Here is a 22,983-nt window from a genome sequence, read left to right as displayed (position 1 = left end):
TCTGTACGCATATGTCGATGTGTGTTAATGAAATCCTCCCACCCCCATCCCCCCCACACCCCCTCCCTACAGCCCCCACCCCATCCACCTCCCTTGGGCTCAGGTGTCATTGCAGCTCTCCCTCTCCCTCCTCTCCTTTTGAACGGAGAGCTCGGTGCTGCAGGATCAACGTAAGGCCGGAGGTTTTAGACAGTTTCCCATGTGCTGAATAAATTAACTGCTGCTGAGTGTGTGTTAGTGTGTGTGTGTGTCTCCCCCCTACTCACTAACACACACATAAAAGGTAGTGCTTATGTGTTTTTGAGCCTGGCGCACACTGGCTCAGCCTTCTTAAAGGCCTGTGGTCATATTACCGAGGTCAAAGGCCAAAGCCAATGAGGCACCGCATACAGAAGGAGCTCTGTTCTCGCTGAGCCGCCGCTCGGCTCTCTCCTGTGTAAAACATCGGCCTCTGTGTGTTGTTTTGACGTAGTGGACGGACGGACGGACGCGTTCTCGCACAACACAACACACCACAGTGGACGGCCGCCCGCACATGCACATGCACAGTGGCAGGAGATAATATACTGTAGTATGTGTGTCGCTCTCTAAACGTATCATCCCAAATTTAGTCAGGGGAAGGTTTTTTTTTTCTTCAATTTATACGTTTTTTTATTTTAGAGTTGTGACCCAGATTTCACACCACATCACGGTCATCTGCTGCTGCTGCTGCTGCTGTATCTCCCGTGGCTTATCTGTGCTGTCAGGAAAGATGTTATGAGGTAGAGAGAGAGACATATAGACACACACACATATATACACACACACATACACACACACTGGTTGATTTGGAGTCTCTTAAAACCTGGGAATCAGTCATCTGCTTAGCGGTGGTCTCACAATATGAAAGGCAGAGCTTTAATCTGCAGATCGCCTCTGTGACAATAATCTGTACACATTATGAAATTGGAATTGGAGGCCGCCGCCGCTGTCGCCACGTACGGCAGGAAGCAATCATCATAACAGCTGACAACCTCTGTGGTCAGTTAGTCTTATCCATATGCTACAGTATTATATATCCACATAACCCCTTCCCCCTCCCCCTCCTCCTGCCTAAGTCTGACCCAGTAGATTTATTTACTCTATGGGTAAACACCTGCAGTGTGTCTATTGTTGTGTGGTTTACTTTTACACGACTGATGGGCCGAGGCAGCCGCTGGTTTCTATACTCGTTTCACCATGGTCTGAAATTCACTGGATCTGATGTCATGAACATTAGTAAGATATCATCATCATTCATCAGACCAGTTTGGTTTTGGTGACACCTGTGGCTGCTGGTGGTGTCTGCAGGTGGACTGGTCCCTCAGCAGCACAACACAACAGAGGAGCAACTGGTCTAAGTGTGCACACTGGTGAATAAGGTGAGACACATATGAAAGGCTGTTATAGTTACAGCTGAAAACATGTCAGACATAAATAAACAGCGTTTGATTGAATGAAAATCATCAAATTGAATGTAAAATGTACACCACACTAGAACATTTAAGTGCAACAGGCATATTACATTATAAGGCTGTGTGGGTTTTTGATGTTTTGTGGTGTCATTGAAAATAATTCAAATACATTGTTTTGTTTGTTTTTATGTTTTTATTTTTTGATGATGATGAGGATCCATACTGCACTTGCTTTCAATTTTGAGGCTCCTGTGTTTAGCCCACTTGATGACCTATTACCTATTTTATATTCTGTGTTTTTATATTATTTTAATACTGTTTTATAATGGTATAAGGTTTTTTTTATGATCTGTTTTATTTCTGTTACATTGAATGACCTCTGTGTGTGATAATGTGCTTGACTATACAAATACATTTTTCCTGCCTTTACTTTTTTCCATTTTCTGCTGTACAAATACTGCACTTTTTTCTTTCTTTCTTTCTTTCTTTCTTTTCTTTTCTTTTCTTTTTTTGTACCCTCAGATTATTTATCCCATTACTTACAAGGTACTTTGCAACTTCAGGAAAAAAATATGCACAATAAGCCTACTTTTATTTTGAATTAGGTGGGCCTACTGATATTTCACTTGAATAAAATTTTGAATACTTCTTTCGAGTAGGCCTACTTAATAACTTTTTCCGCCACTTAAAAAAAAAAAAACTATCACTTATTCCTCAAATAAACAGACTACTGATATGAAGCCAAGAGGAGGTCTAGTAGGTCTCATCTTGCAGTGGCGGCGAGTCGACACGTGGCGGCGGCAACGTGCGTCGACGTCACGTCACTGTGACCTCACCAACATGGCGGCGGCCGGTGGCAGGTCCAGTTGGTTCGTTTCCGTTTCTCGAAAAGTAGGAAGTTTTCTCTTTAATTCTGTTTTCATCGCTCAGGCGGCGACCAGCGGTTACATCATGGAGACAGAGAGGCCCACCAAGGTTTGACCGGCGTTTATTCTTCACGTTTCACCACGTCACGACGTCGTTTCACCTGTTATTATACCGCCAAAACAAAACCATGCCTGTTTTTTTTCTCTCCTTTGGATGCTGTTGTGATGTGACTGTTAATGTGCAGCTGGTTGACATGATTAGCAACTGCGCAGTTAGATAACTGTCCTTCCACACACACAAACACACACACCCACAGCCACACATGTACCTACTATACCGTTTAGCTATTATTATTAACATATACAGATGTTCAGCCTCTGTCTTCTTCCCCACAGCTGGAGTTTGCGGTGCAGATGACATGTGAGAGCTGTGCGCAGAAAGTCAGAGCAGCTCTGGAGGGGAAACCAGGTGAGACAGTGTGAAGCCCCCATTTGCAGATACTAGATACACAGCCACCGCTTACTTTCTGAAATCTATTGGTCACTGTCTAATTCCTGGTATTTGACACAGCAGAGGAGCATAACACGAGCTGATAATGTGAGTGTCTATATACTACTGTATGTATGTCTGACCTCTGGACAGTAAATATGTTATTTGCAACACTGAGTGGTGCACATACAGTAGCAACAAGTGAGACATAAAAGATAATATACTGAATATAAACACTTTCATTTACAGGCCTTTAAATTCTGGTTTACTTCTAAACCCTGTGTTAAGAAGTTTCTAGTAAACAAGTGAATCATTCTGACTAATTATAGATAAACAGATCAGTTAATTAATTTCCAATTATTTATACTCAGGTGGGAGTTGTGCAAAATATGAAATGTACAAAGACAGTTCGGCAGCAGAGCAGTGATTATGAATTGTAAATTGGTGAGTAATAAATATTCCATTAGCAACTTCTTGAGATGTGAGGGTTTATCAGGAAGTCAATTATTAAACTCGACTCTAAAACTAAATAAAATGAGTCACAGAACTTTTTGTGTAATTGCTACTAAATTACTCGGTTGTTGACGGGAAAGTTTCAAGAGATTATTATGAGCCAAGTGTTACTGATCAATTATGAAATAGAGCGTTTTCTTTTTTTTTGCACCTCCGAATAATTAATTTCAATGCTGAACTAGTGTAAATGCTCAGCTGAGCCTGCGAAATGTGCAATTAGTTTTGCTAATTTAACACATGTGAAGAGCAGTGTTTCCAGTTATATAGAAATGATGACATGATATTTTACTTTATGCTTGAATGGAGCAGGTTTTCAATTCAATTTTCAGCGAAATCGACATTATTTTTTGCTATTATTAGTAAAAATGTCAGTATTAATGGTGCATTAGAGTGATAAAGTGCTGAAATAATAGAAGCATTGACTCGAACACTAATTCCAAATTTTATAGCTCCTATCAGGAAACATTCATTGTGACCTGTAGAATAAAACCAACTCACTAAACGACAGTTAACAAGCCACATCCACACAGGTTTAAAGGTTTTAGACCATGAATGTGACCATAATAAATAATTAAATCCACGTCGCTGTGTACAGTACTAGGTTTCATGCTCCTCGTCTACCTGTGTGTGTCTCTCTCCTGTGTGTTGCAGGAGTGAAGTCCGTCACGGTCGACGTCGGCAGAGAGGAGGTGCTGGTGGAGTCCGCTCTGACCACCGCTGAAATCCAGGCTCTGATAGAAAGCACGGGGCGCAGGGCGGTGCTGAAGGGCATCGGAGGGTCAGAGCAAGGTGAGAAATCAAACCACCATCACTGACATTTATTTATTTATCTATTTATTATGAAAAAAACAGCAGAAACAAATCTATAGGAGCTCAGGTTTCGGTTGTAAAGTAAAAGACGTCCGGGGTGAATAAATCACTGTTCAGGGCGCTCTGAGGGTCAGAGCTGGTCAAGGACACGCTGCATGTGAATGTAAATATATGTCACAGAGCACAGGAGGAGGAGGAGGAGGAGGAGGAGGAGGAGGAAGGGGGGTGGGGGGCAGATCAGCTCTGAGGTAAATGTTTATCACAGTCACACACACACACAGTCGGTCACGGCCGATTCGTTCCTGCCCCATCAGATACGGATCTGGAGTTTGTACAAATATAGGTACAATCTGTTGCTCTGTAAGTGTAAATGTGTGTATATGTGTGTATATGTGTGTGTATGTGTGTGTGTGTGTGTGTGTGTGTGTGTGTGTGTGTGTGTGTGTGCGCGCACAGTGTGACATTCAGCTTTCACAGTTTCCCACAGATAAATCTAGTGTGAGCGAGGTGACATGATCTGATCTCAGTCAGTCACTCGAGACGCATTTGTGATGCATTTTTTTTCCTCCACATGTGAACTGAGCAGTGTGTCGGCTCGGTGAGAAGAAGAATCTAAATGTAAACACTTTTATTTATGTGTGTTTTCTTTTTTCTTTTACTTTTTTTATGTACTGACAGATCTGGGATCAGCGGTGGCCATGCTGGACGGCGTCAGGAAGATCCAGGGCGTGGTGCGTTTCCTGCAGCTGTCGGAGGAGCGCTGCCTGATCGACGGGACCATCGATGGGCTGCAGCCCGGCCCCCACGGCCTCCACGTGCACGCGCTGGGCGACCTGACGCAGGACTGCAGCAGGTATAGGAGCAAAAACACAGTTTGAGAGTTCAGGAGCTAAACCCATGTTCGTTTTATATGAGGAATCTTAAATTAAATTGAATTTTTCTATAGTTAAAGCCCCTGTACGGAGCTTTTAACTGGATACGCAAAAGTCTCTGGTTTCTGCTGATGTGTCTCTGTTACCTACAACAGCAAATGAGCCCATCAGTGTGAAGATACGCTATTTCTAAGTAGTCTAATTCTATACCTCTGGAAGGCATGGTCGGGTCAGACCACTGGCGAAACGATACGAATGGATACATTACACTGCTAAAAGCAAGTCCCATCTTCTTTCTGATGTTTCCAAAACAAATCTACACGCGCCGGCCAGACAAACGTCTTCATGACAGTGGGAAATGCAGTCTTCATTCCGCCGCTTTCGTCCACAGGGGCCGCCAAAATCAACACTAAATGAAAAGTCTGTACAGGGGCTTTAAATTATTAAAAAGTTGATGTTTATTGATTATTATTCAGTTTATTGTCACTTCCATGAAACACCTAGGCAGAGAAGCTGTTCTCCCGATGTCATGTTGCTTGCTTGACACATTTAGGACGAGACAGGACCTATTAAAAGTTTAAAACCAGCATGAATTGAAGAAGAAAATACAATTAAAAAAAAAAAAAATATATATATATATATACAGTATATATGTACATATATAAGGTGCTGAAGCAATTAAAAAGACAACTTTCTCCATCCGGTCTTTTTCTCCATGTGGCACCAAACACAAAAGTTTCCTGGACATTTTAACAGTGCTAAATATTTATTTCATAATAACCATTGATTTTAATGATGTCCGCTTAGTTTGGTTTGGCAGATGGCTCCGGAAAAGATGAAACCAGCACTTTTTCCTGTCGGGCAGATGGGAACACGATTTGCCACAGAATCATAATGTGAACAATTTGAGGCTAAATTTATTTTTTACAAAAAAGCAAAAACAAATAAATAAATAAAAAATCTCATTACAATATACAACATTTTGAGGGATGTCATGGTTGCCTTTGTCACTGGTCACTCCGTTCTCTGTTTCCAATCTATCTTTTGACCATTAAAATCAGACATTAATGGCAACAATGGTTGATAAATAAACTGGAAAAAAAGGGACATTTTCTAATAGTCACTCATCTTTTGTCCTGATGATTCAACCAGTCAAGCCAGACTAGCACCCACCCACCCTCCACTCCACTCCACTGCTGCTCTATTCACAGTAAATGACACATTGAAAGCGACAGCACCCAGAATTAAATCCACACTGCTTACTGATATTATTATGTCTCATAATTCTGTCTTCTCTGCAGTTGTGGAGAGCACTATAACCCGTTTGGGAGGCAACACGGCGGACCAGGCGACTCTGAAAGGGTACACACACACACACACACACAACCACTGCCAGAGCTTTGTTTGGATAACTTCACATATAATTGTGTTTTTATAAGCTTAAATGATGATTATTAGTATTGCCCAGAGCATTTGGGTGTCAAGAGGATCAGAGAGAGAAGGATAAAGTAAATAAATATTCTTCTGTAATACGTTTTTGGCAAAAAAGAAAAAAAGAAAAAACGCTTCCGAGCCATAATAAAACATCAACACAAGCCAAGTGGATGATGGGATATCCTTCCCTCCCTCCATCCCACGTTGCCAAATATGTCCCTCCGGAGCCGTTTTTTCCAGCTTTCAGGTGCTAGATTTTCAATAAAGTGTGTGAGGGAGCTGCAGTTTTGTTCTCTCGGGTTGATTTATTCACCGTGTGTCACTGTGTGTGTGTGTGTGTGTGTGTGTGTGTGTGTGTGTGTGTGTACGGCTCTATTGTTGTGCAGCATGTCGGAGATCTGGGAAATATAGTCGCTGGACCAGATGGTAGAGCCGCGTTCAGACTAGAAGACACTCAGCTAAAGGTAACACACACACACACACACACATGAACACACATTGATATTTGGCTGGAGCATAATGAAGATAAAGGAAGCAAAAGTGTCTATATTAACAAATAATGTGATAAATGGTGTTCCCGCTGCAGGTGTGGGATGTGATTGGCCGGTCGTTGGTGGTGGATGCCGGGGAGGACGACCTGGGCCGAGGAACCCACCCTCTGTCCAGACACACTGGGAACTCTGGGGAAAGGTGACGGCCCACAGAGTGGACACCAGACGCTTTAGATGATTTTTTAAATTAACATTATGGTTGAACTTTATATATTTATATTTCATATAATTAAACAAAGTAACAGAGCAGTAAAAAATCTTCAGTAAAACAGGTGCATCTCAAAAAATTAGAATATCATGGAAAAGTTTATTTATGTCAGTAATTCAATTCAACAAGTGAAACTAATCCGTTGTATAGATCCATTACATGATTATGGCTTACATTTAATTCAATTCAATTCAATTCAATACAAACTTTATTTATAAAGCGAATTTCATGCACAAGGCAGACTCAATGTGATTTACAACAGGTATATAATATAAAACAATCCTAAAAAATCAATCAGCAAGTAGACAATCATATATATTAAGCCATTTTCACCACACATGCACACACACAACAGAATGCAGTTGAAAAAATGTGCATTTTTAATCTGTTTTCAGTTCAGTGTCTCAAAGAAATTTAATATTACAAAAGACCAATTGAAAAAAGAAGTATTTTTAATATGGAAATGTTGGCCTTCTAAAAACTATGTCCATTTAAATATGCACTCAATACTTGGTTGAGGCTTTTTGACTTGAACTACAGTAAATGGCTTTTTCCATGATATTCTGATTTATTGAGCTGCACCTGTACAACCAGCTGCTAACGCGTCGTCTCTCCTGAACAGACTGGCCTGTGGGATCATCGCCCGGTCTGCCGGCCTCTTCCAAAACCCCAAACAGATCTGTGCCTGCGACGGGGTGACGCTGTGGGAGGAGAGAGACCGGCCCCTAGCCGGGCCGGGCCGAAGCACCAAGACCAACGGAGAGACGCCGGCGGCTCACCTGTGATCCTCCGGCGGGAACACGACGACACTTCAGACACACAGCGTGGACAGAGGACAGAGAGAGGGAGAGGAAGCGACTGAGGGAACATGTTTACAGACGAGACACTGGAGAGACGACCAAAGAGAAATATCGGCCTTATGTTTTATTTTGAAGTTTTTCCTCTGTGATACAATCAGATGCTCCTTCAGGCACAGTTTGATTCCTCTGAGCGTTTAAAATGCACTAAAGCAGATGTGTAAAAAGTCCTCTCTGATTATCCAAATGTTATTATCTGTGTTGTTATATAGATCTATATTATATATTAACCTGTCCCAACAGTAACACAATGCACATGTGAAACGTTAGGTATCCAGTCTGGCTGTGGATGGATCCCCTTCACTTTACTATGAGAGAGTCTGAGCCTCCTGAAAACAGCAGCAGTAGTAAAAAAAGAAAAAAAACACTCTCCCACTCAGTGATACTTGTCTGCCTATGGATACGTGGGAATATTTCTGAGTAGTTCAGCTGATCTGAAAAAAAGAGGTTATGTTTTGGTAAAAGAAAATCCACATATCACAGTTTAGGAGGAAAATCTGCTGAAATTATATTTATTACATGGCTCCCCTGGGTCAGTTTTGTAACTCTGAGTGTTGTGAAATTTGTACAGATAAGCTCGAAAGCAAAGAAAAAAAGGAAAAAAAATAGTTAAAAATAACCCACAAAGCACTGAAATATCTGCCACTGGAAGAGGAAGTTGTAACTTGACCAAACTTTGTCAGACCACAGAGCGTCGTCTTGGACTTTAGAGGGCAAAAAGAAAAAAGAAACAAGTAGTGGGAAAAGTGAAGCTAAAACTCAAAGTGTAATATCCAAACACACACAACGTTAGTGTTCGTTTAAAATCCATAAGGTGGTGTGAGCGACTTGGGTAAAGGGAGCTTAGACCAAGCTAGAGAGAGAGAGAGAGTCAAATTCCATCCAGAGTGAAAGGGCAACAGGGGGTAAAAGTTTCAGGACGGGAGGGGGTGGGGCTTTTAAGGACCTGTGTGCTCAGCTGTTTTTGCATCATGGTGTCTGAGAGTCCAGTTTCTTTGAATGACTTTAAAGCCATGAAGTGAAAGAAATCCACTCTTTATTATGATTATTATTATTATTATTCAGATCTCACTCTGTCGTCTTCTCTCCTCAGACGTTGTTTGTGATGATTATTGAAATGTAAAACAGCTTCTGACACTTGTTGATTTCTGTTGACGCACAAATATATTTTTCCTCTTGATGAAGACATAAAGATTGAGTATGAAATATGAGTGTGTGGAAAGAGTGTGTGTTTATTCGTTTATTTTACATTGATCTATAGATTGAGCATCTGTCATCTGCTGGTAATGCCTGAGTAAGCTTATTGAACTATGTCTTTTCCCATTTTCTCTCTGAGCTGTGAATGCAACATGAATAGAGAGGGCTGAAACTAACGATTTCTAATGTTATGTCGCTTTTTAAGAAATAATTTAGCTTATTTTCATACATATTCACTTAGTATTTGATATTTTGAGATGATAGAAACTAAGCTGCTTTATTTTTTTTTATATCATAACATTTCCATCCCTCTTTTATACATGAATGTGTGAGTCTTTGCTGTATAAACCTTTTATTTACACCCATTTCTCACTTAATTTATGTTTTATTATATATATATTTTTTTTTTCTTCATTGCACATAATGATTTATTTAATTGAACTCACTTGTTGCGTCTCCCGTGGGGAGCACACAGACAGCCCTGAGGCGTTCAGGTACTACTTCTCGCTGGAAGTTTTTTAATAAACTTATCAAATTCACAGAGGGCTTTGTGTGGTTTGTTTACTTGCACGTGTTTTAAAGTCTTTTTTTTTTCTTTTTCTTTTTTTTTGGTAAGTATTGAGCATCCTCAGCTCCAGCTCCAGCTCCAGCCCCAGCCCTCCCCCTCTGCAGCCTTTCCAGCAGCAGCAGTATGCCCGACGCTCAAACGGAAGCAGGCGCTACCATTTTGAAATACAGCACCGCCTAGGTAAGATGGTAGATCCTTTTATTTAATCGTCTGTTTTCCCCCTCCTTTCTCTCTCTTTATTCCTCCTTCTCTCTGCAGCATTATTCTCATCCGAGCCGCATGGAGGGAGGTAATAAGTAAATCCGGTTGTTGTTGTTTTTCCACATCGCTGTGTGTTTTTGTAGCGACGGGTTCTGGTTTGACCGCGTTGTTGCCGCTGCTGCCGCTGCTGCTGCACAGGAACCACTCGGTGTTACACTGTGTCCAGTCCAGTGCGGAAAAATGTGATTGTGTTGTTGATATAAGCCGCTACACTTGTATCGATATTCGGCTTTTGTGAGCAGGTTTATCGGTTTCCATTGTGACATTCAGCGTTTGTGTATGTGTGTGACTCTTCTGCTTCTTCTCTCGGTGGTTTGTTCTCGTCTGCTGCTTTTTTATTTTTTTCCCTCTCTCAAGCATCTCGGTCTCGCCATTCACAGTTTCCCCCCTACACAACCACAACCAGCAGCAGCAACAGTAAACGTGGCCAGTGTTTAAACAGGGCCCGGCCTGGCGCTTGTTTCCCCTATTTATTTGTTCTTTCTTTCTTTTTCTTTCATTTTATTTGCCTGTAAACGAGTCCAGCGGTGGAGAAATGTGTTGACTCAGCGTTAACTGCTGCGTCATCAGAAAAAAAAAGCAGCTTCTCCCTCTGGTTCTGCCTGAGATGAACCCCAGAGTTAATGCAGCAGCCATATGCAACACACACACACACACACACACACATGTGTATAATATGTACAGTGCAGCAGACAACAGGGAAGCTGATAAAGGCATATTTTCTAACAGCAGGAGGAGGAGGAGGAGCAGCTGACTGGAGACTTAACCAAAAAATAGAAATGTCAGTCTCTGGTGTCATGTTTCCACCGCGGCCTTAGATTTACAGCCGGCTGTAAAGGTTGTCCTGGAGGAGGAGGACAAGGTGTTGGCCGACCTGTCTCCTTCAGGCTGACCTGCAGCTTTTAGAGGAAAGAGAAGGGAAAAAAAGAAAAAACATGAGGCAGCTGCTCAGGCTTTCATCGCTGTACTGTACAAGGCACTGCTGTGTGTGTGTGTGTGTGTGTGTGTGTGTTCCTCATCCCTGGCTGCCTCCTGTGTGAGAGTGTGAGTCATAGCTGTACAGGTAATCACAGCCTCCTCTCCAGATCCCGTTTCAAGATCTCCTTCCAGCCGCCTGTGATCCATCGTTTATATTGAAAATGTTCAGATGTCTCAGAGGCGTTTGATGTGTTTCCTCTCGTTTCTGTCGTGCAATCTGAGCTTGTCCGTCTAAATTCTTTATTTAAATGTCATTTATTTGTCATGCATAATACATTCAGGCATCGTTACATCTAAGTAAAGTGCAATCAAGGCAATAGGATTTGGCTAAAATGGCCAATTTTGCAGTTGTTGTACCCACTTAGTTCGGCTTTTAGGATATGACACAGGATACAACACTGTAAAAACAGAAAATTTAAGTAGACATAGATAGTAAGTGACATATTTAGGCTAACAGTAAGTCAAATAGCACCACCAGTAACTAACAGTAACTCAAATAGCACCACCAGTAACTAACAGTAACTCAAATAGCACCACCAGTATTTACAGAGAGCCAACAATTCCCACCAAATGTTGAGTAATCGGCAGCATTAATGTGGAAAAACTTCCTGTTCAGAGGCAGAAACCTTGAACAGAAACAGACTCAGGGTCAGCGCCCATCGGCCTCAACCGGGTTTTGCATCACAGAGGAAGAGACAGAGACAGAAGAGAGGAAATGGGAAAGAGGAATAGTAGTGGCGGCAATATAAACACAGACAATAGCTAATAACAGGAATTAGATCAGTTGAATTCATCACCAGAATAAGAATAAAGAAGTAACAGATGAGAACAAACAGGAGGAGAAGAAACGCAGTAAAGCGAATAATTCACAGATTAACATTCAAATGTGTCACATTTGAATGTTAATCTGGCGTCATATTAATGTGCTTTATCACAACCATAACCTCAGAGACAGGACACTGAGCTTTACCTCATACATGTGCACTGATACATAGCTGGAGTAGCAGGAACAGGACATTCACACATCTGCTTTTCACCCCGGCGTGCGTACATGTACACATACTGTACATACAATTATATTATCTACACATACACACAAATATAAACTAGTACTACACTCACTAAGGTAGCTAAAGTGATAACTGGTTGTGAAAGTAGGTAACTGTAGCTGTAGCTGGGCGGTCAAAGTCCATCATAAAGACATGTTTGACTTGTGCTGCAAACCACTGAAGGATTGTGGGGGATTAGGATTAATGTAGTTTATCGTAATTATCTTTTTATGCAACCATCGATAGAGCATGCAGCATGCAACACTGGGCTGAGTTAACAGAGTATTTTCAGTAAAACAGCTACTGGATCCATGGAGATTTGTCCTTCCTCTGAATTTCTCAAAATGTTCTTACATGTTTTTTCCCAAAATAACTTTATTTGCGAGTCTTCCTCACAATACCGTATGTAGATACAGTCAGTCCCTAACCATACAGCTGTTAAAGTTGGAAACTTGTTGCGTTTCTGGTTAGTTTGTGTTGTAGCTTGACCTCTGGGTCTGCGGTCAGTTGTTGGACATTTGTAGGCCGAGTAGAAGAAAGTAAACAGCTGGGTCAGCCATGTCCAGCTCCCAGTTTCCCTCCAGCTCCGGCCTGTCAGACGACCGTAGCGCTGACGCCGCGGCTCTGTCCCGTGTCGTTAATCCTCTCACTTATCTCTGCCCGCACTCAAGCCCGCCGCTCCTCTCTTGTCTCCGCAGCGCCATGGACAAGAGCCACACAGTGAAGCTCTTCGTGGGTAACCTGGCGTTGGACACCACCCAGGAGGAGCTGTCGGCCATCTTCGAACCGTACGGCCAGGTGGTAAGCTGCAGCGTGCTGCGGCAGTTCGCCTTCGTCCACCTGCAGGGCGAGGGCGCCGCCGAGCGCGCCATCAGGGAGCTCAATGGACGGGAGTTTCGCGGACGCAACCTGGTGGTGGAGGAGTCGAGGGGACGGCCGCTGCACTCCACCAAGGTGTTTGTGGGCAACCTGAGCGGGATGTGCACCACCGAAGATCTGCAGCAGCTGTTCCAGACGTTTGGGAAAGTTCTTGAGTGTGACAAAGTCAAAGGTGAGTGAAGAACTTGGTAACGTGTGAATGGTTTTAAAACCTCCCAGTCACTTATCTCTTAGGTTTTGCTTGAGTGAGGTTGTACAGTAGGGCAGGTAAGAGATTGAATCACAGTGTTGAGAGATTTAGAGTGTCTATGGATGGTAAACACAAGTGAGAGTGAGAGTGATATGTTATGATACAACAGTGCAAAGTTCTCAGTGTGCAAAACAAGATAATCTCCACTGCGCTAGTTGTAAAGATAGACGAGGTGGTAATAAGTGAGTAAGTACTTGTGGCAGTGCCACTTTGATCCTAATTGTTGTCCCTGTGCTCAATGACAGCCAGGCATTCCTCTTCCGCAGGCTACGCCTTTGTTCACATGGAAAACAAGGAGGACGCCCTCCAGGCCATCGAGGCACTGCACGGCACCTCGTTCAAGGGCCGCCCCCTGTCCGTGGAGTTGTCCAAGGTCCAGCCCAGCAAGCAGGCGCCGACGGGGAAAATCCCCTGCGTCAACTGTGGGAAGCAGGGTCACTACGCCGGGGAGTGTCCTGTGGGGAAGCCTTCTCTGGAGCAGTACCAGAGCCAGGCAGCGGTCCTGGCCGCTGCCGCCGCCGCGGCCGCCGGGCTGCCGCTGCAGGTCCAACAGAGCGTGCACAACTCAGTCTACAACACCTCCACCTTCGACCCCACGTACGCGGCCCTCACCGGGATCACCACGGGAACACGCACCGACGGAAACCCGGTGAACCCTGCTGTTTACGGTGCTCTCGCCAGCCAGGTGTACGGTGCCAATGTTGCCAATCAGCTTTACGGTTCGGTGGCCAATCAGGCGGCTCTCACGTCAGGCGCCACACAGATGTACAGCTCCATGACCCCCAACATCTACGGCCAGGTGGCCGCATCTCCGGCGGCACATGCAGCAGCGGCGGCGGCGGCGGCAGCCTACTCAACTCCAGTTTACACCCCGACCGTGGGCAACCCTCAAGTCTACCTGGCTGCTGCTCCTGGACTAGACATGTCAACAGCGGCGGCCGCGGTGAACCCCGCCTACAGTGTAGCTCCAGCAATTTACGGTGCCGCCGCACCAGCCTACGCTCACATAAGCGCCATGGGAGCAGCGGACCCTACCACAGCCATCTTTGAGGCAGCCAGGCAGGCGCATTACTTCGCCCAGGGCCAGCAGGTTGTGGCCGAGCAGCAGTCGGTGGTCGCCGCCGCAGCAGCGGCCGCGGCGAAGTCCGGGGAGCGGGACCGCAGTCCCCTACGGAGGTCGGCGCCTCTGCTACCGGATCCTGTGATGAAGCCGTTCATGTACCAGAGAGCCAAGCCACGCCGACCCCTGCTCCCCACGCCGGCCGGGCGCGCAGCAGAGGAGGCCGAGGCCGCGGAGGATCCCATGGCCAGGTAGGAGATGAGGGTCTTTGACTGTCACCTCTGAAACTACACCAGAGTTTCACTTCTCTACTTCTACTTCCACAACCTTGTGGGAACATTTCTCAGGGCTGATTTAGGCACGGCACGCCAGTTTTAGTTGTAAAGCCCGTTTTTACAACAACATCATCTGCCCTTAGACCCTCACATCGACTGAGGAAAACCCTTTAAACAGGGAAAAAGTTGGAGAAGCCTCAGAGTGAGCAACAGAGGAGGGATGCCTCACCCAGGACGGGCAGACGGGCGATAGATGTTGTATTGTTATCAATGTTGTACGTTAGGCCGTTTTGTATTTTTCCTACTTGCTTTATCACTCTCTTGTTGCTCTCTTTGCGTCGCTACACTCAGTGCTACCATCAATGCCCTTGCTGTCCCTCTACCTGACCCCTCCTCTTCGTCCCACAACCCCCTCCCTGCCCTCTCTTCGTAGGTACTACGCGGAGTACTACCAGCAGCTGCAGCAGTACCCTCAGTTCCAGTATGCCTACCCGCCGCCGAGCGCAGTGACCGCCATCCCCGGCATGCCGGGCGTGCAGGCCATGCCGGGGGTCCCCACCGTGCAAGCGATGTCCGGCCAGCAGGTCGCCACGCTGGATGCCCTCAGGCCAGTGGTCCCCACCGCCGCGGCAGTGGCAGCCGCCATGGCTGCGCCCAGGGTGTATGAGCCGCCGTTGCCGCCGCCCACGCGCAAGGAGGCCATCCTCCGCCGCCCCGAACTCTCCCTTCACACGCCTGAGCCCCCCTTCCGATAGTCGCACACAACTCTCTGCCCCCCTCCACCCCATACCCTCCCTCTTTTGCCCTGAACACCCCCTCTCCCCCACCCCCACATTTCCTCTACCACCCCCCAAACTTGACCTCCTTACAGCAGCTGTATGTGTGTGTACGTGAGGGTGTGCGTGAGTCTGGGGGTGGGAGGGGCAGGGTTTGAAACTGGGGGCTTGGGTTTATTAACCAGCTTTATGAGGGACTTGATCGGCGCCAAACCTCGGTCCTGTTCGCATACACACAGTGCAGCCATGTAAGGGAGGGAGGGGGCTCTCATCTGTTGTACGGGCATTCTTTGTGCTTCTCAGTTTTACTTTTTTATCGTGCCAGTCTCACACTTGTGCCAGTATTAGACTGACTCCGCTCAGTCGTCTCATATGCCTTTATTTCCGCAACCCAGTCATGATTTTCTACGGCCAAATCTATGATTACAGAGACATTGGTTTTGAACCTTCTTCAGCCATCCTCCTTAGGCCTAGATGATCAGTTAGGGCAGCTAGTTTGAAAACCTTTTTTGCCTTATGTTGAAGACTTTGAATTTTGTAATGTAACCAGATGGGGAGTTAAAGACAAAAACACGTTATTGTGTACCGGCTGCATTGCATTGTATCCAACAGAACCAAGGTTGATGGTTTTTGTTTGTTTTGTTGTTTTTTTTGTCTGTGGGGGCAGGGGTGGGGGTGTTTTTTTTTGTCTTGAATGTGAAGTGGATGTAGTGAGTCTGAATGAGTGAAAGAGAGAGAGAGAGATGTGCAGGCTCCTGACCTTGCAGCACACAAAATGCAGCAGCAGCAGCTAGGACTGCGCCTTGCAGAAAAGGAAAAAAAAAAACCTACAATGAAACGTAAAGCACACATAACACGTACTGTAATGTATGTTTGAATCTCTCCTCCTCCACCCCTTCTTCTGAACCCCCCCCTCCTCTCCTCCTCCCCCTTCTCCTCACCTTTTCCCCTTTAACTGCAACGCTGAAAGACACTGCTTCACCTCTCTTTCTCTTTCTATAACAGCTGCCTACCTCTGACAGTAAATATCAGTGTAGAGTCTCTTCTATTCTGTTCTTCTTCACACTTTCACCCAGTCAGCAGTTTATTTCCTGCTCCTCGTATAAAGGTACAGGGTCAGCAGTTTATGGGAGGAGCCGGATTTCAGTGACGGTGACTTTTGTAGATAGTCGTCATGTCTTCATGTTCAGAGGCCTTTCTTTTTTTCTAAAAAAAAATTAGATAATAATAATAGTGTTTGTTTGTTTTATAGTGTAGTTTACATGTAATACAAGTCAAACTGGGTTGTAATGAATTGTAAATGGGGAAAAAAAACAAACAAACTCATGTGTGACTACTGAATGAGCTGTTTACAAAGGATCTTTTTACACTGCGTCCTGTTGGGAAACACAAAATAATATGTGACAAAGCTCAGTTAATGTGCCTATAAGCTTTGAGTGAAGTGCATTAAGTGGAGGGATCTCCCATTTTTTTAAGTGCTTTTTTCCGACATTAACTTTTTTTAATCATTTCAATGAGCTAAGTATCCAGAAGACTCTACGTATATATACGTGGATGCCTGCTCGTGTATATTATTTACTTTTGTTTCATATCATGAGGGTTTTGAAAAAGCCACAACGTTGAGCCTCCTCGCAGGTTCACGATTAATTAAGCTGCTGGTTTTCAAGCAGAAACGATAGCACCAATGGAACGAGAGATGGGGCAGTGTCTTCCAGTTGCCCCAGCTACCCGTCATATTTTCCCCCACCAAATACCAGACCTGCTTCAGATTGTAATTGCCAAAAAAAAAGAAAAAAAAAAGTATATATGTGGACGTTGGATCTGATTGGTGGGCTCTGCCACGATGGGATAAGTAAAGCTCGACTTTAGAGTACAGGTGGTACGTCCTCGCCCATCTGCTCCTACGACCACTTTAAAACAATCACTTTTTTTTTTCTTTTTTTTTCGGGCTACCGTTTGACATCGGGTCTGACGCACACACCAGACATCACCTTACTGCCTCGCTCCCTCCTCCCCACCTTCCTCCCCTTTTCCTCACACCACCTGTGGTTTTTTTTAGTGGTTCGGTGACTTTTTGCATTTCACAGTGTAATCTTTCTGTGTCGTATATACATATATATACAAACACATACCAGTTGCATCCTTTGTAGAATTATGTGGTTTGCGAAATGTCTTGTTTGCCATGTTTGAGACCTTATTTTTAGAGAAGTATTTTAATTTTGCCTTTTTTTTTTTTTTAGGAAAAGACAAAAAGAAAAGTAAAAAAAAAACAAACAAACAAAACAATCGGCATGCTTTTTATTGAGAATATGTATACTTATAAACCTTATTATAATAAAGAATGTTTGGCTGACTATTGTGGTAAAAGAAAGCAAAGGGTTTGGACATTTCCCCTTCTTCTTGTTTATGTTGTTCTTCTCCACTATCTGTTTCTCCTTGTGTAAAATGACCACCAGACCCTTTTGACTGGGGACCCAGGGGGAGACAGGTGTAGATGCTGGCCCAGCTTTGCTCTCTTTGGTCAGGGTAAGTGCGGGTTGGTGCTCCTTTCTCTCTCCAGCCTCTCGAACTGTGTGCAAACCGAAACATTTCTGTCTGTGGAAGGGGGGTTTGCTTGAGCAAATGCATTTCAGAACTGAGTTCTGGCAAGAAAAGCTTGCTATGGGTTTTTTCCCCCGTTTTTTTTTTGTTTTTTTTTTTGGAAATTGATTTCAATGCAGAAAGGATTTTTTTTTACACACACTGTGAAATCACATTGAGAGCTGGGGAGAGGCATACAGATAGAATGGCCTGGGCGCATTTTGATCTGTGGAGCAAGTCCTGTTCCTGGGGTTTGATGGGTGTGCGTCTGGTCTGGTCTGGTCTGGTCTCTCCCCTGCTGCACCAAATTCTCCTCCCTCCGTGTGTCTTTGTGTCCACTCTACTCTCAGACCTGCATGTGTGATAATCTGTAACTTTGCCGCCAAAAAAAAAAAAAAAAAAGCTTAAAGAAAAGATGAAAGAAAAAAAGAAAGATAAAAAAAAAAAGCACGCCGCGACAGTCCAGCTCTGAACTAACTATCTCAACTGAATTAGGTCACCGTGCCACCACCACCTGGAACGGCCAGCAGCGTGCAGCCGTGCGTGAGCGTGGCGGCGGCGGCGTGAGCCATGGGGACGACTTTTAGCGCGACGCCATCGCAGTGGGAACTCGTTCTCTCTCTCTTCACCACCAAGGTAAATGAAAAAACTAAACAAAACAAAACAGAAACCAAAAAGCACTGACCTCCCACCTCACCCCCTCCCCAACACCACTACCACCACCTGCCGCCCCCTCCTTTGACTGTGCCTTGACCAAACACCCACACCCCCACTCCCACCACCCCTCCTCCTCCTCTTCCTTCTCCTCCTCCTCCTCCTCCTTCTCCTCCTCCTCCTCCTCTACCATCGCCACCTCCCTCCTTACCCACTCCGTAACTCCCTCCTCTGCCGCCATGGCAGTGCCACACCTACGGCCTTGGGCTTCTCCTCGGTGGGGGTGGCGGGCGGGCGGGCTAGCTGGCGGGCGGATGGATGGGATGGGGTGGTGGTGTGGGTCTTAGGGCCCCCCCTGACCCCTCCCCTCAAGACTGACTCCTATCTCGCATCAGCACACAAGGCGACTTGACTGTGCCCTCTCTGTCCTGCTGGTGTCTGCTTGCTACACTGCAAAAACTCAAAGTCTTTCCAAGAATATTTGTCTTCTTATTTCTTGTCAAAATGTCTTATTATTAGTCAAAACTGATCTCTTTCCACTTAAAATAAGACTCATCACCTAAAAATGAACTTCTTTTTAGATAATTTTCATTTGTTTCAAAGAAATTTTCACTTGAAATAAGTAGAGAAATTAGCCAGTGAAAGCATGTTTTTTGTGCTTGTAATAATAAAGCAAAACTTGCCCCACTATCAGATTATTTTAAGTGAAAATACGCTTGAAAGAAGTAAAAAGTGTATAAAAACAAGCTACTTTTTAATGTGATGAGTCTTATTTTAAGTATAATGAGATTTGTTTTGACTAGAAATAAGACAAATATTCTTGGTAAGATTTTGAGTTTTTGCAGTGTAGTGAGTGTGTGTGGATGTGTGTGTGTGTGTGCGTTTCGGATGGTGTTTCATTGATCAGTGAGGCTTGGCACAATGCGGTAACACCCCCACCTTCCCGCCCCCCCCCCGCCCTTTTTGCCCGCTAGTCAACTCCTCTCCACCGCCGTATTCGCCGCCCTGACCCTGAACCCTCCCTCCCTCCCTCCCTTTCACCTCCCCTCCCCCTCCTCCTTCCACCTCCTCCTCCCCCCCCACCCTACTGTCCCTATGCGCCTCTCCTCTCCGCCGTTCACACACACAAACCCACCCACCTACACTCACTCACACAAACACACACACACACAGCGCTTATTTTTTTTCCCGCCGCCACCGCCGTCGCCACCTTTTGGATCTGGGTTCGTGGCTCTGGCTCGGATTCAACTACCCCAGAACCACCCACCTGACCCAACCTACCCCCCCAACCCTCCTTTGTTACCATAGAGGCCTGGCTGGGCGTGCCAAAATGGACAAGTGTGTGTATGGTGGCCCGCCGCCGGACTCAGTAACATGACACAGAGAGACTTCAATGGCGGACAGTTCGCTTTTTGCTTAAAAAACAAAAAAAAACAAAACTGTTGAATGCTGGGTTTGCTCCACACGGCTGTGGCAGGGATCTAAAAATCTCAACCCCTGTTTTTACGAACCAAACGAACTTAGTATCTCATCAGAAACCATTCGCCAACAACCTCCTACTGCAAAGAGGTCAACCATTTCCTTTACCTCTGGGTCCCTCGCAGCCTGTGTGCCAATCAGAAACGTCCTATAAGATAGGCCTACAGGTATGAGGCCAGTCTGACCTGTAGATTCTCATCGATCTCAGGGTTCCTATAGGACTTTTCTGGGACGGCGGCTCTCTTTCTTGTAATACTGTGACTTGGCTGGACATGTGCTCTTGAGTGACTTGTATGTGTTTCTCTTACCTGTGTTAAAATTTGTCCATGTGCTCGGAGATTAGAAAGCTTTTTTTAAAGCCCCTCCGCTCTACTCCACTCCACTCGCCGCGACACGCCATCCCATCACTCGCTGGCTTATTTTGTCAGTACGTGAGATGGAGTCGAGGCGACGAGGGGTGTTTTTTTTTTTTTGTGTCTTCTGTCTGCCTAACAAACAAAAAACAAACAAAAGGGTAAAAGAAGGAGGGGAATGAATAGATGACGTTATATAAAGGTGAGTTGGTAGTGGAAGCTGCTCTTTAACCTCACCATCCTGATCTTGGAGGACCCCCACCCCTCGCAATAATAGATCCAGACCAGGAACAGGACATGTTTTAATAAGTGTCCTCCTGATAATGCTGCCTACAGGCCTCACTTTTCTCTTGGTTTCACATTCTCAGCATCAAATAAATCCCTGTATGTTTAGTTTTCTCATAACTCCTGAGCAGATCCTCCTCCTCCTGGCCCTCCATGATCAGGGTGTGCGGCGTTCCAGTTTCTTTGTCTTTTTTTTTTCTTTCTTTCCTTGCAGCCACCTCATCCTCCTCCCCCTTCCTTCCTACCTACCCACACTCCCCCGCCCCCCCAGCTCCTCACTAAAGACTTCGTCAGGTGCTTGTGAGTCTGTGGGGCTTACTGTGCTTGGGTGAATGCAGCCACGCATCTCTCTTCAAAGTCGCCACTCCCACTCTTCCTCCTCTTTCTCCTCCTCCTCCTCCCACCTGCTCTGAATTCACAGACACACTGTACTGACAGCCAAAGCTCGCTGCAGCCTCCTTCCCTCCTCTACACCCCCACCCCCCACCCTCACCCACTCTCTCCCTCTGCCTTCTGTGGTTTTTTGGACAGCCGTGAAAAACTGTAATCCAGATGCTCCTATATATGCACACGTCTATGTATTGTGTGTTGTTTTTTTCTGTTTTCCTTTTTTGTTTTTGATGGGATCCTGCAGGTTTACATCTGTTCTCCTGCAGCAGCTGAGATGTGAGTGTGTGTGTGTGTGTGTGTGTATGTGTGTGTGTGTGTTTGCATCTGCATCTGCATCTGGAACACAACCCACTCCAGATAGGTTTGAGCACAACCCATATAGACCATATTGCCTTTGAGTTTGCAAAGTGGAGATTCTGTAGGTTTTTAACTCATGTGATCTAGCTCTGTGGGCGCAGATATCAGACTCTCACTGCTGCTCATCCCTCTCCAGATAAAGACACTATAGGGGTATATAGAGTCGTGTCACAGCCATTACCTCAGCTACAGGGGGTGGACACACCATGGACTCCTGCAGAATGCAATGCAATTCAATACAACACCCTGCCTTTATATCTATATCTATATTCCTGTTGAGAATTTGTATAAGAAACTGCTCATTGTTGGTGCAGTGGTGCTGAATTGACTTGTATTATAATCTGCAGTGTTGCTATTATTCTGTCCGCACCCCCACACCTGACTGTATAATGTTCAACAGCCACCCAAGGCTGAGTCTCCTCATTTTCCGTGGTCCATTTATGATCAAAAACTTGCATTATTGTCGCATAATGTTTACAGTGATCAACTTATTTGAATTCCCTCAGCTTAGTAGCAGTACAGTTGTAGTGATGTATGTAATGGTAACCACAAATAGTCACACGGTATCTAAACGTTTTCAAAGTAGGTTAATGGACCAAGCTGAGTGTAGTTACATTTAGATACCTGATGATTAATTATGATATAAATCATTCTAGTTTCCAAAGACACATCAAGGGTGACCGAGTAATGTGTCGCCCCCCCCGTGGGAGTAGCAATCTGGATCTGCTCATTTCAACGGGGGTTTTATTCCAGCACAAAATTGAATGGGGATGGGGATGGGGAATGGGGAACGGGGTGGGCTGGGGATTGTAGTTGATGAATGTTAGATAAAAATGTTTGCGTCAACATGTTTACTGTGAATGACAAATCCTGATATAAACACAAACTATATTGTACGGTTGTGGATTGCATATATATGCCTTTTAACCTGTATTTCTTAAAAATGTTGAGGCATTTTTTTCAATCTGCATGCAAATCATGAATAAATTCATTTTTAGCTCATACAAGTGCCTGAATCTCTTTTATTGCAATTTCTTTTTTTTCTTTTTCTAACTGAACCCCTCTCATGATAGACAGTTGGATACCCTGCAGTCTGATTGAAAATGAAAGTAGTGCCTATACACACATGCATTTAGCTTCAGCCTTCAGCAGGGTGGAATAAGATGGTTAGTCGTTGCTGTCAGCATTTAAGCAGGTGCAGGCCTGTGCATGCCTGGAGTGAGATAGCTAATATTAATGTATTGGGTAATCTCTTCAACTGAGTTTTTAATAATGTATGATTAAAATGCATGATTCAATCTCTTCTTTGGGGAGGAGAGGTATAGGCTGAAACTACAGAAGCCCGGGGTTGCCATTGAGGATCACTAACAGCAACAGGTGCATCGTACAGGCCATAAAAACCTCTCTGGTGGGAGGGGGCGTAATTGACGTCTCTCGCCACCACTCAGGAGCGCGTCGGGGAGACTACCCCGCCTTTAACACCTTTTTAGGGTCAGAACCCGATACCCATGCTGTCGGATCCCATACTTATTGGGGTGCGGTCACGTGTGCCACTTTT

The 22,983-nt window shown here is 44.9% G+C and overlaps 2 protein-coding genes across 5 annotated transcripts; both read left to right on the top strand.

Annotated features, from left to right (window-relative positions):
* The first annotated feature begins 2,224 nt into the window (after positions 1 to 2,224).
* ccs (copper chaperone for superoxide dismutase) lies at positions 2,225 to 8,468 on the top strand. The gene is made up of 8 exons (XM_085759914.1): positions 2,225 to 2,408; positions 2,696 to 2,768; positions 3,954 to 4,091; positions 4,791 to 4,965; positions 6,286 to 6,346; positions 6,805 to 6,882; positions 7,005 to 7,108; positions 7,800 to 8,468. The coding sequence occupies exons 1-8, from the start codon at positions 2,274 to 2,276 to the stop codon at positions 7,960 to 7,962; spliced, it is 927 nt and encodes a 308-aa protein (XP_085616040.1). The 5' UTR covers positions 2,225 to 2,273; the 3' UTR covers positions 7,963 to 8,468.
* A 1,384-nt stretch (positions 8,469 to 9,852) lies between these two features.
* Positions 9,853 to 17,452, top strand: rbm14b (RNA binding motif protein 14b). Of its 4 annotated transcripts, none has more exons than XM_085759912.1 (4): positions 9,853 to 9,979; positions 12,786 to 13,138; positions 13,483 to 14,527; positions 14,985 to 17,452. In XM_085759912.1, the coding sequence occupies exons 2-4, from the start codon at positions 12,790 to 12,792 to the stop codon at positions 15,304 to 15,306; spliced, it is 1,716 nt and encodes a 571-aa protein (XP_085616038.1). In that variant the 5' UTR covers positions 9,853 to 9,979; positions 12,786 to 12,789; the 3' UTR covers positions 15,307 to 17,452. The 4 variants fall into 4 exon arrangements, with proteins under 4 accessions (XP_085616038.1, XP_085616036.1, XP_085616039.1 ...); XM_085759910.1 differs by having other exon boundaries at positions 13,462 to 14,527; positions 14,985 to 16,184; XM_085759913.1 differs by having other exon boundaries at positions 9,968 to 10,088.
* Positions 17,453 to 22,983: the final 5,531 nt, after the last annotated feature.

Source organism: Trachurus japonicus, chromosome 18 (genome assembly GCF_045865225.1).
Source record: "Trachurus japonicus isolate A0001 chromosome 18, Traja_1.0".
Lineage (NCBI taxonomy): Eukaryota > Metazoa > Chordata > Actinopteri > Carangiformes > Carangidae > Trachurus > Trachurus japonicus.
The sequence above is the reverse complement of the archived record's forward strand: the minus strand, read 5'-3'. Positions and strand labels throughout refer to the sequence as shown.